At 41.2% G+C, this 16,155-nt stretch overlaps 1 protein-coding gene across 2 annotated transcripts in view; it reads right to left on the reverse strand.

Annotated features, from left to right (window-relative positions):
* The window catches only part of LOC115151939 (nuclear pore complex protein Nup93), a 39,592-nt gene that overhangs the window by 10,177 nt on the left and 13,260 nt on the right, over positions 1-16,155 (reverse strand). For both annotated transcript variants that reach the window (XM_029696302.1, XM_029696301.1), the window contains exons 3-4: positions 15,811-15,928; positions 1,547-1,609 (exon numbers count right to left, since the gene is read on the reverse strand). In XM_029696302.1, the coding sequence (XP_029552162.1) occupies positions 1,547-1,609; positions 15,811-15,928 (181 nt within the window). The remainder of the gene's footprint in view (positions 1-1,546; positions 1,610-15,810; positions 15,929-16,155) is intronic.

The raw sequence follows: 16,155 nt of genomic DNA on the forward strand, positions 1-16,155 counted from the left end.
CAGTGGTGGAATAAGGGAACTGCTTGTCAAGCGTAGGATGTGGAAAATATATGTCAGACTTAATTGTATTTTCATTGTGACCATATCAGTGCATTTGTTACAATAATAATCCCTATAAAGTACAGTAATTTGTGGCACATGTGAAAGTTAAACTATTTCTGAAATACTATAAAAGACTGAGATAATGGGAAATGGAATGAGAGATGGCTGATCTTGCTTGGAAGATTTAGCACACGCTGCATTTCGCAGAGTGAGCGTTTTTAGAAACAGGTGGGACTATTTTTGCAGAAACGACAGATTGGCTCATCAGATATCGTTTCCCAAAAGCAATCTTATAGGATCCTTGCGAGGATATAAAACCCATTTAGAAAGACCAGTCCGGTGAACATCAAAGTGCTATCTACCCTCAGGTTTTTGGCAACGGTCACTTTTCAGCAGGAACTTGCCCATCGGCATCTCACATCCCTTGATGAACCAATGTTTACACATTGGGGGGTGCTGTTCACTGGACGTGCAACTTGTCCCAGACCTGCTGTTTTCAACTCTCTAGAGACAGCAGGAGCGGTAGAGATACTCTCAATGATCGGCTATGATAAGCCAACTGACATTTACTCCTGAGGTGCTGACTTGTTGCACCCTCGACAACTACTGTGATTATTATTATTTGACCCTGCTGGTCATTTATGAACATTTGAACATCTTGGCCATGTTCTGTTATAATCTCCACCCGGCACAGCCAGAAGAGGACTGGCCACCCCTCATAGCCTGGTTCCTCTCTAGGTTTCGGCCTTTCTAGGGAGTTTTTCCTAGCCACCGTGCTTCTACACCTGCATTGCTTGCTGTTTGGGGTTTTAGGCTGGGTTTCTGTACAGCACTTTGATATATCAGCTGATGTAAGAAGGGCTATATAAATACATTTGATTTGATGTTGAGGATGTATGGCTTATTGGTGAGTGTTGCCTACTCATTTGAAGTATATTGCCATTGCTAAAGCTACTTAGAATTGTCCTAATGGTCCTCTCTTTGTAGCTTTGTTAAATTTTACTGGTCAAACCACAACTGGGCGAGTCAAATAAAACCTTTGGTTGTACTCAATCTCTGACACTAGCACCTCTATTTCAGTCTCGGAGAAGTTCTTTTTTTCGTAGCTTTTTTGGGTTGCGCCGTTGTATATTCCCACAGGCTTTAAAGGGATGATTGTCTATATGGTTAATTAGGGGCATTTCAAAATGCTAATAGCCTAGGTTGTGCACAAGCACTGAGGCTGCAAACAATTGGTATTTATCAACGGACCTCCTACCAGTGTGCGTATGATGCTCATTAACAAATCACACTTTTTCCTGTGTGTACGAACAATCTAATTTCCTTCCGTAAGTAGTATTTTAGAATAGTTTCAACGCAATATTGATAAATGAGGCCCCAAGTATGTTAAAAACATTTTTTACAAATAAAAACAATGGAGCCAAATGGGATTATTAGATGTGAACACGGGGTGCAGAGAGGGTGTGGTCATGGCAAACCAGTCAGCCAGGAGAGTGCCACTTACCCTGCGACGTGACTCCTCGATTGCAGAGAGCAGCGCATTGTCCCTCTCATTCTTCAGAAAGCCCTGGAAAGAGAGAAATGCTGGAGGTTAGAATGGCTTTAACCAACATTCCACCTGACCACACAGTCAGGTCTCCTGCAAAATGCTAGCTGCAAGGGCTAACTAAGGAGAACAACTATCATCATGAACGCTATGCTAAAAATGGGAGGCCAGCAATCAGGGCATAGCAACTTCATGTTCTTTGTAGCCGTAGAAGCCTGCTCCTGACCTGACATTCTAACCACTCAAAAATAACTCCTGTTACATATCTTGTCAAGCGTTAAGCCATTTTCATGCTCCATCCCATCCCCACAAACCCAGAGCCCATCTTAAGGCATTTTACAGCTAATTCAACGAAGCCTGACTGATGATGAGCACCAGTCGATTAGACGCACCGCACCTGGCCCTTTGTCCTCATATCATCCCATCTTCAATTTCCTACCTTAGGGAACAAACTCCACAGTGGGCTGAGATTCATCAGCATCTACATTTAACTGGCTAACATCATATACAAGGGACGGATGGATGCATCTTGAAGAGACTAAAATGTAAGTCTGTCTGCTGTCTCACTTCCTTAAGGGGTCAAAATGGTGATATAGCAAGCCTACCTTTCAGTACCAAAATAAAAAAATGCCATTACTACTGTAATACCTACATACAAGGAACTCAAATTGACATCTTGTTTTCTCATGGTAAGGGCATAATCATGGGTTTAATTCATGAGCAACTTAGCAAACAGCTGTGTAGGTGCACGTAGACTGTGCTCACCATCTCACATTGAGTAAGCTAATTAATGTACACTTTGGCACGCACAGAGAAACATCAGCCTCCGCTCCTTCCGATGTCCGAAGAGAAAACATTTTGTACCCAGAACAGGCAGAACCGCCCTCGGAGTGGAGCTGTACGTTGCCACCAGGCAGCCAGCCAGCCTATGAGGGGAGGGAGGAGGGAATACAACTCACCCACCCAGACACACAGCAATGTAAAAGAGGGCGGTGGTTGAGGGGTCAATGCATCTAAACCAGGGTGTGGTTAGAAGTTAAGAATAAGATATAGCCTACTATATGCAAAATGGTGGTGCTGAATCGTCCATAGATCCATCGCGGATCATTAAGAAACCAAATTCCAGCCCATGAATGAATGGTACCACAGTGGTGTTCGGCCTGCCACAATGACACAGATACCCCGATAGTCAGCACAATGGATGTCACTCACTACGCCCATCCTCTGTGATAGTGGACACTGGCTTTAACAACTAGGCTAAATGCCAGCCACACCCTTTTACAATGTGAGGCCATTTATTTGCCTAAAAAATCTGATAATTTAGCCTATTGTTGCCTTCCATATTCTATAAGTCTGCTACAGAGGAAAAACCAACAGACAATCTCATGCCTTTTAGAGTGGAATTCCCTTTTATGCAGACAAGACATTTTTAAAGCTGAAAAGGGTAATGTCATACTTTAGTCTGCGATTAAAGCCTGCAAATCACAATGGCACACATTTACACTTCCTCGCCCAGCATTAGGAGATACTATAGAAATATGTAAAAAAATAAAAATAAAACAGTAGAACTGGCGAAAAAAGAAAAAGAGCAAATCGAAGCCTAATGGATTTCGGATTTTCCAGGTGTCAGTATGATATATGATATATATAGTAGTCTATCCCCTTCTCTCAGATAATGGGCCTTTTCCTCCAGACTGTCTCGGCGCCTGTCATCTCTAGGACGGACCGCGCAGCATCCCGTCCAGCCCTCCCCACCTCAGCCCCTCCCCCCATGCTCAAACCTTCCCCCAGTCTGTCCAATCCATCACATCACCAGCCATCAGAGCAGCAGCCATTCGCATCTTGACTGACAGCTTATAAATTATCATTGACTTATTACTTCAGCAGCCGACCATCAAATGACAAGTGTAAATGAACAGTGCGGAGAGCGCGAAAGGAGGGGGAGGCTGAGGCTTTTCAGTATCGCAAGCAATAAGAGCAGTACCTATCCTCTATTCAATAGATAAAACAAAGGAAGATTTCCTGCTATATCTTGCCAATTAAATTTCTTGCTCAGTCATTGTGCTCGGTCCTCCCATCCTCCTGTCGTCTGTGGCAGAGAGAAAGGAGCGCCCCCCTCAGGAGATTCTGCTCTCCAAACCAAACAGGTTCTACCCAGTTTGCACCCTAAGAGCTGACAATGGAGCTATTTATATACCAGGAGAGCTCAGGTCATGTCTCCAAACACAGCAAGACACACAGAGAATACATCTGAATAAATGTATACATTTAGTGAACTGGCATTATGTGGAAGAATATAACAGAGTACCAAGATTAGGCTATGCGTTTCATTCTATGGTTTCCAGAAAGTGAAGGGTCAAAAGGGAGGGGGAACTTATCCGCATTTTTTACATTTTATTTAAAAATCGTACACTTTAGGCTATCATTTCATATTTAGGTTCTAAACTCCCTGAGTAATGGACAAAGAAGCTGTAAACTCCCTGGATCTTTTATTCATGGCATATATCCAGCCAAATATGCAGTATGTAACATATATAGCCAGCTGGTCTGACTCGAGAACCTTCTCCTACATAATTGCATTGTCCCTCAAAATTTCTGTGGCGTATATACTACATACGATATCGCAAGAACAGAAAACGTTCACTATAGTTCACTAAAGTAGAACTCAAGAAAAAAAAAGGACAGCATAGGAATACATGTAACACATGGGCCATATCACGGTGCTGATTCGTGTCACATACATACATGCGCACATATATACAATTCTTCCCAGGGCTCAGTCAAACGAGCAGTCTAAAAGTTCACAAATTATAGTGATTTTACTGTGTCTGTACATAGTTACAACATCACACACAGAAAGCATTCTAGAACATCTTAAAATCAATTCTCTATCATCTGGATTTACATGTTAAATTCTGTTTCATCCTTTTCCCTTAGTTCTGCATGTAATGTACTGATGCTCAGTAGTTCCACAGAGATACAAAGAAAAAAGTGTGACGGGTCAGTAGCTGAAAACCTGCATCTTCATTTACTCTGTGACAACGAGCGGAGCAGGGGAGGTGAAACCCCACCCTTATGCCACCACTTCCTGTGTGGAGAATAAGCATTCATATAACTGACCACCACCACCACCACCTCCATCATCATCATCATCATCATCACCATCTTCATAGTCACAGACAGAGATAGTGACAGAGTGAGATAGAGGAAAGAGAAGGTGACAGACAGATCGTGACAGAGACAGAGCAGATGTACAAACGCAGTGTGTCTGTGTGTGAAGGCAATACTCACTCATGCTGTGGCTCAGCCTGCCAGGCAGGGAGAGAGAGAGAAGAGGAGAGGTACAGGTAGCCAGGCGTAGACAGACCTATGCCTGACACTAAACACACTGCCCTGTCTCCATCTGAAGAACTGAGCTGGCGCCATTCTGGGGCGTTTTCGGACCATCTTCTGACAGGCCCGCATCGCAGACGCTGCACCTTCCTCACCCAATGTGGGCCACCGGTGTGAACCCAGAGATGTGCCACATGAAGGGTTACTGTAGGCTGTTTTATTGTTGGAGGACTATACCAAGTCAGCCCTCAGACGCAGGGGGGGATCAAGGAGGAGTAATTGCTCAACCTCACAGGCCTTCCTCTCTCCATCAGCAGATCCTCCCCCGCCGCCTGCTTCTTTCCAGCATCCCTGCCGTCCTCTTCTCTCAGTGCCACTCATTTCTTCCTTTTTTTATACATCTATGCATCCTTCTCTTTTTCCTCCTCCCCTAGCGCAATGCAATTATGGTAATGGTTTTTCTCCCCTCTGCTGATGGCTTCCGACATCCTGTCCAGAAATTGGGCTAATAATCCTCTTAAGGAGTCATGTTAGTTAATGAGAAGGGTGCAGTGGCTTCTCAGGGGGGCATACAGAGTACACAGCTGCACAGACCAGACATGCTGCACATGTGAAGCTATTTAACCAAAGTCTGCTGTAGCAGCAGCTGCGCTTATCAGACTGTCCAGAGAATACATGCCATCACTATAGCTGCTCTCAGAGAAAGATGGGGGAGGGAGAGAAAGAGGGGGAGGGAGAGAAAGCAGGAACAGAAAAAGATGGAATTGAAAAACTGGGAAATAGAGAGAAAGACACTTCTCCTTTTCGCCATTTTATCATTCCACTGTGATCCAGCTCTTTCCATGGCTTTCTCGCCCATATTCGATCTTCATTTCAGTTTAATTCTGTCCATTTTCTCTTCATCTTTCCCTTGGATATTTCTATCACCCCTTTCTCACTCTCATTCCTTCTTTATCTCCATCCTCACTGATGTGAGCCATGCCTCAACACATACAAATATATATAAAAAAAAAAACACAGTAGGCTATATACATACCTTAAACATAAATGCGGGAAATCATATGCATTACCACCCAAATATACTACAGACATCATTCACACCCCAATTCCTCTCTGTGAGCCGCCCACATAGAGATAAGAGCGGCTACGCCTCATCAGGATCTAGCTTTTCCTTTGTCTTCTTAAGCTTCCCTTTGAGCACTTGAACATACAGTACTACACAGTGCAATCACACTCAATGTAAAGAATACTACACAATATTATTACCAGTGCCTAGGCTACTGAAAAGACTAAGCTATGAATGCAGTGCAGACAATAGGGAAAATACCATTCAGTGCCACTGACTGCACATAGGCTACCACATACAAGTATCATCTCCTGGCCTAGCCTAATTGTCGTGACTAATAAATAGCTGAAAAGGGTGAATATCCATAGACTAATTATAAAAGATTACTTAGCAATCAAGGCACACAGTTTGTAACATAGGATATTTGAAGAAAAGTGAATTTCATTGTCCAACAGTTTGATGATAGATCTTCAATAGCTTTTTATTGTAGCTTGACTCAACTCTACAGCGGCTCCCTGCCCGTAAGGTTAACACGAGACAAGTAATGTGAGAGTAATACTGGCTTTATACAGCAAGGTCACACAGTTTTTCTAAATAAATGTTCCATTAATTACCTATGAAAACTGTAGTGAAAAAATGGACAGGAATGCAAAGGTATGCACAGTGGAGGGGGAGGATAAACAGTACAGAACAGTAGAAGGCCAGCCACTTCCCACTGTGTCTGCCCCACGCACTCAACTGAGTCCAGCTAAAAAGGCCTTGTTTAATCCTACAACAGGGCTAAGTGCACTTCCAGTAAAACCAAGGCTCCATCCGGCCGGCCCACCACATGTAAGGTTGGGGATTATGAGTGGGAGAGGGAGCACTGGGGTCATCAGAAAATGAGGCGATCAATACAGAAATATAACACCCCAGTCATTCAGTGACTATCTGCTGCCTTCCCATCCCCCACAACCCTGTCATAGGCCTAATTTGTATAATCATTTCCTGATGGTGTGGATGACACCCTCTTCCAGAATAGGCTAATCAATGCATTTGATACAGCAACAATATTATTAACACTGCTAAAAAGAATATTGTAGTGTCAAATCAATTAAGAGCAAAAGAGAACATTGTGTGTTAACTTTTGACGGTCTGGGTGTGGCCAGAGGATGGTAGTCTGTCTTCAAGCCTCATCATTTTCTCATGTGCTTTTACATGTGACTACTAACACAATGGAATAACTGTATAGTAATGCTGCTAATCTTCTTTTTCAACATACGGCACATTGACTGGAGGTTCTTCCCGTTTCCCTTCCTCATCTGAGACAGTACCCACTAAATGGCTTCAGATTTGCAGAAACATCACCCGTTGATGTAACAATTGGCAGAAAGTAAGGGCTCCCATTAACTGATTAGCAGGCATTTCACATTTCATTGACTTGCATAGAAACCCAGGGAACATCATCCCAGCTGCAATTCATCTGCACACATGGAGGATGGGGAAAAGCCAGTGTGTAAACACAAAAGAAAAACAAATAAAATGCCTCCATAGTGCCTTTTCTAAAACAGCCACAGATCACGGGTGGACACTGGACAGGGTTTGGAATAGTGATGGGGAAGAAATAAAATCGATAGTTACATGTTGGGATATTATTTTTGATAATATAACGTATCGTTTTGACAATATTGTAATATTATTTTTGAGCTTGTTGGCTGTAACTGCATCAAAACTTCATAGCTCGTGATGAGCAATTAGTGCTTTTTTTGGGGGGGGGGGGGGATTTGTTATCACGGTTTTCGATTCCAGTTTCGATTATTTGCACTATGCATTATGTGGGTTGAATGCTGTAACACAATAAAACTATTAATAAAAAAGTCCCATGATGGTTGTAACTGCCAATTACTGCTTAGTAGTGACTTGCCTAGTTAAATAAAGGTTCAATAACAATGTATTCACCTTACTTTAATAAAAAATGTCAGGTGTATATTATTTGATTACTTTAACATTTAATTCCAAGTCTTCTTATCTCTACAGAGCCGCTGCCTATGCTGTCTGACAAAAATCACTATTTTGTAGTTCTTTAAAGTAAATAAGGAATACTTTTATGACTGCTGAATACCAACTATGAATCACTTAGATCGTGTATTTTCAGGTAGAGATACCTCGGGAAGAAACAGCTGCTCTCTAAATCCTCTCATAATCACACATTCTTCTCTCTTCCATAGCAGGTGTAAAAGAAACAGACCGGACAAGTAGATGAGCAATGGATTATGGTCATTGTAGTTAATTACCACATTTTATGAGCTAAACTACATAGAATATTGTCCGGTTGGAAACTACAACTCCCTGCTACATCGCACAGTTTGGGCTGGATATGATTTCTCTCTAGAGAAACTCACAGAAACTCATGAGCTCACAGAAAAAACCCTCACAAAATGGAATTCAAATAATTGAACGGATGATGGTCAATGAGTTGTTTGAAAAATAACTAACGTTTCAGTTGATCGCTCAGCACTATTCATAGCTTGTTCTCCAACTTCTTTTTAAATAGGGAGCCAATTTGTTTTGAGCACTTTTACTTCCATGACTGATCAAAACAAATGTTCTCATGGCTCTCTCTTGTCCCTCTGCAGCAGACGTATGGTGAGCAATATGTTTGGAACATTACAATAAATTCACACAATCTAATCGCAACACGAATCGTATCAGCGCCAAAGTATTGTGATAATATCGTATCGTGAGGTCCCCGGCAATTCCCAGCCCTAGTTTGAAACCCACTAATATGGTATGTATCCATTTAGGTTGTGAACAGATTACAGCACCACTTGATCATTCCTTATCTAGTACAAATACACTGAGTATACCAAACATTAGGAACACAATATTGAGTTGCAATATTCGTCGGGACATGGACTCTACAGTCGTGGCCAAAAGTTGAGAATGACACAAATATTAATTTCCACAAAGTTTGCTGCTTCAGTGTCTTTAGATATTTTTGTCAGATGTTACTACGGAATACTACGGTATAATTACAAGCATTTCATAAGTGTCAAAGGCTTTTATTGACAATTACATGAAGTTGATGCAAAGTGTCAATATTTGCCGTGTTGACCATTCTTTTTCAAGACCTCCGCAATCCGCCCTGGCATGCTGTCAATTAACTTCTGGGCCACATCCTGACTGATGGCAGCCCATTCTTGCATAATCAATGCTTGGAGTTTGTCAGAATTTGTGGGTTTTTGTTTGTCCACCCGCCTCTTGAGAATTGACCACAAGTTCTGAATGGGATTAAGGTCTGGGGAGTTTCCTGGCCATGGACCCAAAATATCGATGTTTTGTTCCCCGAGCCACTTAGTTATCACTTTTGCCTTATGGCAAGGTGCTCCATCATGCTAGAAAAGGCATTGTTCGTCACCAAACTGTTCCTGGATGGTTGGGAGAAGTTGCTCTCGCAGGATGTGTTGGTACCATTCTTTATTCATGGCTGTGTTCTTAGGCAAAATTGTGAGTGAGCCCACTCCCTTGGCTGAGAAGCAACCCCACACATGAATGGTCTCAGGATGCTTTACTGTTGGCATGACATAGGACTGATGGTAGCGCTCACCTTGTCTTCTCCGGACAAGCTTTTTTCTGGATGCCCCAAACAATGCCCTCTGTTTGACAGAAGAAGAACAATGATTCCAAGCACCACCCTCCTTTTGAAGCTTCCAGTCTGTTATTCGAACTCAATCAGCATGACAGAGTGATCTCCAGCCTTGTCCTCGTCAACACTCACACCTGTGTTAACGAGAGTCACTGACATGTGAGCTGGCCCTTTTGTGGCAGGGCTGAAATGCAGTGGAAATGTTTTGGGGATTCAGTTCATTTGCATGGCAAAGAGGGACTTGCAATTAAATGCAATTCATCTGATCACTCTTCATAACATTCTGGAGTATATGCAAGTTGCCATCATACAAACTGAGGCAGCAGACTTTGTGAAAATGAATATGTGTCATTTTCAAAACTTTTGGCCACGACTGTACAAAGGTGTCGAAAGCGTTCTACAGGGATGCAGGTTCCCGTATGTATTCGTGATTGACACAAAACTGTTGAGCGTGAAAAACCCAGCAGCGTTGCAGTTCTTGACACAACTTGTTTAAACCAGTGCGCCTATCATACGCCGTTCAAAGGCACTTCAATCTTTTGTGTTGCCTATTCATCCTCTGAATGGCACACATACACAATCCATGTCTCAATGCTTCAAAATCCTTCTTTAACAGGTCTCCTCCCCTTCATCTACACTGATTGGAGTGGATTTCACAGACACCATCAATAAGGAATCATAGACTGACCAGGTGAAAGCTATGTCAGGGAAAGAGCAGGTGTTCTTAATATGTTGTATACTCAGCGTATGGTTCTTTCTGATCCCTGATTATTATGAAAATATCCACAAATTTGTCCACGTAACTTTAATTTATATATATATATATATATATATATATTTTTTAACGCATCGCTATAGGAGTCAGAGCTAAGAGTAGAAGTTCAGAAACAAATAACTATCTTTATCTGTAATACCATCACTCCTACTGGAAATGCTCTGAGAAATTAGGCTAATTTATATTTTACCTATTTTAATTACACAGATACCTATCATGTGATAGTCCTGACTCTTATTTAGGATATATTTAATGAAGGATATTTTTCATTGGTTAAGGCAGAAGAATTAGGCTAATTCTGATTTGGGGGGTATTGTAATGCAATACCCACCAAATGTAAATCACATCGACATCTACCAAAGACAGTTCAATACCCCCCAAACGTAAATCACAGACATCTACAGTTGAAGTCAGAAGTTTACATACACATAGGTTGGAGTCATTAAAACTTGTTTTTCAACCACTCCACAAATATCTTGTTAAAAAAGGATCAGCGTTCCGTCAACGGGACAGTTGTAAATCATGCAGCGCATTATGTCAAGATAGCAGATTTTAGAGAAACAAACGTCGGTACATATAAGTATCTTATATCGGCTGAAAGCTTAAATTCTTGTTAATATAACTGCACTGTCCAATTTAGAACAGCTATTACTGCAAAAAAAATGCCATGCTATTGTTTGAGAAGAGCTCCTAACAAAACACTTTTTTCAACGCAACAGGTTTGATAAATTCACCTCTAAAGGTGAAATGTGTACTTACATTCTGAAATCTTGCTCTGAGTTATCATCCAAAGGGTCCCAGAGATAACATGAAGTGTCGTTTTGTTAGATAAAATCCTTTTCCATATCCTAAAAAAGGTCCATATAGCACGCAAGTTCGATTTTCTATATCCACTCGTTCATTTTGAAAAAAAGGAATCTGTGAAAATCTAACCCTAAACGTTGTTTGAATGAGTCAAATCACGTTCGTATCTATTCCTCAGAGATCCTAGAAGGTAACAAGACTTCACTATTTCATTAGGGGTGTAGTATATCCTATAGGACACCATATTTGGTCAGAGAGCGACACCTTCATGGCACGCAGATGATGCGGGCGGCCATCACTTGAACGAATGTATCTTTGTCAAATAAGCACCAATCGGGGTCGAACAAAGCTAGCTAGATAGCCAATGACATAGGCTTCACGGAAAAATCTGGAAACCATGTACATGTCGTAAAATGTAGGTACTAACCTTGTACGACAGCATGCCTTTTCATTTTGGACAAAAATTATAAGGATATTCAGAGTTATGAAGTTAAGAAAACTGGTTGTTTTGCAAATGTTGAACTTATAATATGGCTACTAATACTTGAAAAGCAAAATCAAAGTCCAAGTGTACAGATTTGACATTATTCTTGCAGAAAAATGGAATATGAATGTCTTTTTCACAATTTGCCCAAATGTACCTGGGGACTTCACACTAAAAGTCTTGAGGATCACTCATACTCCAAGTTATCCATCTGAAACTTTGCACATACACTGCTGCCATCTTGTGGACACTATCGGAATTACAAACAGAGTGATGGCTATAACAGTGGCCTTTCTCTTGCATTTCAAAGATGGTGATAAAAAACACAGGTTGGTTATTTCTTTGTGTAATCTTCTACCAGATCTATTGTGTTATATTCTCCTTTAAACAGCTTGGAAAATTCCAGAAAATGATGTCATGGCTTTAGAAGTTTCTGATAGGCTAATTGACATAATTTGAGTCAATTGGAGGTGTACCTGTGGATGTATTTCAAGGCCTACCTTCAAACTCAGTGCCTCTTTGCTTGACATCATGGGAAAATCAAAAGAAAATCAGCCAAGACCTCAGAAAAAAAATGGAGACCTCCACAAGTCTGGTTCATCCTTGGGAGCAATTTCCAAACGCCTGAAGGTACCACGTTTATCTGTACAAACAATAGTACGCAAGTATAAACACCATGGGACCACGCAGCCGTCATACCACTCAGGAAGGAGACACGTTCTGTCCCCTAGAAATGAACGTACTTTGGTGCGAAAACTGCAAATCAATCCCAGAACAACAGCAAAGGACCTTGTGAAGATGCTGGAGGAAACGGGTACAAAAGTATCTATATCCACAGTAAAACGAGTCCCATATCGACATAACCTGAAAGGCCGCTCAGCAAGAAGCCACTGCTCCAAAACCACCATAAAAAAGCCAGACTACGGTTTGCAACTGCACGTGAGGACAAAGATCGTACTTTTTGGAGAAATGTCCTCTGGTCTGATGAATGAAAAATAGAACTGTTTGGCCATAATGACCATCGTTATGTTTGGAGGAAAAAGGGGGAGGCTTGCAAGCCGAAGAACACCATCCCCACCGTGAAGCACAGGGGTGGCAGCATCATGTTGTGGGGGTGCTTTGCTGCAGGAGGGACTAGTGTCCTTCACAAAATAGATGGCATCATGAGAATGAAAATTATGTGGATATTTTGAAGCAACATCTCAAGACATCAGTCAGGAAGTTAAAGCTTGGTCGCAAATGGGTCTTCCAAATGGACAATGACCCCAAGCATACTTCCAAAGTTGTGGCAAAATGGCTTAAGGACAACAAAGTCAAGGTATTGGAGTGGCCATCATAAAGCCCTGAACTGAAAAAGCATGTGTGAGCACAATTACAACAATACTGAATGAACACTTATTTTAACTCAATATAATACATCAATAAAATCAATTTAGCCTCAAATAAATAATGAAACATGTTCAATTTGGTTTAAATAATGCAAAAACAAAGTGTTGGAGAAGAAAGTAAAAGTGCAATATGTGCCATGTAAGAAAGCTAACGTTTAAGTGCCTTGCTCAGAACATGAGAACATATGAAAGCTGGTGGTGCCTTTTAACATGAGTCTTCAATATTCCCAGGTAAGAAGTTTTAGGTTGTAGTTATTATAGGAATTATAGGACTATTTCTCTCTATACGATTTGTATTTCATATACCTTTGACTATTGGATGTTCTTATAGGCACTTTAGTATTGCCAGTGTAACAGTATAGCTTCCGTCCCTCTCCTCGCTCCTACCTGGGCTCGAACCAGGAACACATCGACAACAGCCACCCTCGAAGCAGCGTTACCCATGTAGAGCAAGGGGAACAACTACTCCAAGTCTCAGAGCGAGTGACGTTTGAAACGCTATTAGCGCGCACCCCGCTAACTAGCTAGCCATTTCACATCGGTTACACCAGCCTAATCTTGGGAGTAGATAGGCTTGAAGTCAAAAACAGCGCAATGCTTGAAGCATTGCGAAGAGCTGCTGGCAAAACGCACGAAAGTGCTGTTTGAATGAATGCTTACGAGCCTGCTGGTGCCTACCACCGCTCAGTCAGACTGCTCTATCAAATCATAGACTTAATTATAATATAATAAACACACAGAAATACGAGCCTTAGGTCATTAATATGGTCGAATCCGGAAACTATCATCTCGAAAACAAAACGTTTTTTTCTTTCAGTGAAATACGGAACCGTTCCGTATTCTATCTAACGGGTGGCATCCCTAAGTCTAAATATTCCTGTTGCATTGTACAACCTTCAATGTTATGTCATAATTACGTAAAATTCTGACAAATTAGTTCGCAACGAGCCAGGCGGCCCAAACGGTTGCATATACCCTGACTCTCCGTGCAATGAACGCAAGAGAAGTGACACAATTTCACCTGGTTACTATTGCCTGCTAACCTGGATTTCTTTTAGCTAACTATGCAGGTTTAAAAATATGTACTTCTGTGTATTGATTTTAAGAAAGGCATTGATGTTTATGGTTAGGTACAGTCGTGCAACAATTGTGCTTTTTTCGCAAATGCACTTTTGTTAAATCATCCCCGTTTGGCGAAGTTGGCTGTCTTTGTTAGGAAGAAATAGTCTTCACATTGCATATACCCTGACTCTGTTGCAAGAGGTGACACATTTTCCCTAATTAAAAGAAATTCATAAAAATATATACTTGTGTATTGATTTTAAGTAAGAGATTGATGTTTATGGTTAGGTACACGTTGGAGCAACGACAGTCCTTTTTCGCGAATGCGCACCGCATCGATTATATTCAGCGCTGGACAGGCTAGATAAACTAGTAATATCATCAACCATGTGTAGTTAACTAGTGATTATGATTGATTGATTGTTTTTAATAAGATAAGTTTAATGCTAGCTAGCAACTTACCTTGGCTTCTTACTGCATTCGCGTAACAGGCAGGCTCCTCGTGGAGTGCAATGTAAAGCAGGTGGTTAAAGCGTTGGACTAGTTAACCGTAAGGTTGCAAGATTGAATCCCCGAGCTGACAAGGTAAAAATCTGTCGTTCTGCCCCTGAACAAGGCAGTTAACCCACCGTTCCTAGGCCGTCATTGAAAATAAGAATGTGTTCTTAACTGACTTGCCTAGTTAAATAAAAGGTGTAATTTAAAAAAATATATAATAATTTAAAAATAAATAATAAAAAAAAAAAAGAACATTCGGAAAATCCAAAAATACGTGTCCAAAAATACCGATTACAGATTGTTATGAACACTTGAAATCGGCCCTAATTAAATCGGCCATTCCGATTAATCGGTCGACCTCTACTACAACCCTGACTCAGTTACACCAGCTCTGTCAGGAGGAATGGGCCAAAATTCACCCAATTTATTGTGGGAAGCTTGTGGAAGGCTACCTGAAACGTTTGACCCAAGTTAAACAATTTAAAGGCAATGATACCAAATACTAATTGAGTGTATGTAAACTTCTGACCCACTGGGAATGTGATGAAAGAAATTAAAGCTGAAATATATCATTCTCTCTACTATTATTCTGACATTTCACATTCTTCAAATGAAGTGGTGATCCTAACTGACCTAAGACAGGGAATTTTTACTAGGATTAAATGTCAGGAATTGTGAAAAACTGAGTTTAAATGTATTTTGCTAAGGTGTATGTAAACATCCGACTTCAACTGTACCAAAGACAGTTCAATACCCCCAAATGTAAATCACATAGACCTCTACCAAAGACAGTTCAAATCCAATCAAATGTAAATCACAGACATCTACCAAAGACAGTTCGAATCCAATCAAAGGACATTGGGTTAACTTTTCCTAGACACACAACATTTCTAATACTTCCAACAATACGAAACTGCAATGATCCTCCAACAGAATCCGTCAGCTTGTTTCCTGTCAGCATAACAAAATCATTACGCAGTAAACCTCAGCTGTGACATTAACAGAACCGGATATGAAACTGCCAGTTTGACTAGAGCATCATTACCAACTCAAAAACATTCATTACCATCACTTGCCCGGCTGCCTTTGCCTCTGAAAAATGCAGAAGAGAAGGTTGTGACATACCAGAGAACAGGTATGGATGTAAAAGCAGCCCCACACTCGTAGAGACAGTCTGAAATGAATACCTGGATGTCAGTGTCTTTCACTGGCTCCAGAGGTTCAAAGGTGGTGGCAGCACTCAGGCTCTCCAGACGCTGGGAGATGTGGAAGATGTCCAGGCCTCTGGAACCCAGGAGGATAGAGCTACAGGGAACAGAGGAAGAGTAGATTGTGTTTGTTTAGTATAGTATCCTCTAGAGCAGGTATTCCCAAACTGGGGTAAGCGCAAAGCCGTCGGGGGTAAGCCAAATAAAAATGTGATTCACATTTTATTTTTAGTATTTCATTTTTTGTTGTTTTTTTCCCCCCTTCACATTTTTAAACAGCCCATTTATATTTTCCAATGGGGCTATACATTTGGGTGAGTTTTT

This window comes from Salmo trutta, chromosome 17 (assembly GCF_901001165.1).
Source record: "Salmo trutta chromosome 17, fSalTru1.1, whole genome shotgun sequence".
Classification (NCBI taxonomy): Eukaryota; Metazoa; Chordata; class Actinopteri; order Salmoniformes; family Salmonidae; genus Salmo; species Salmo trutta.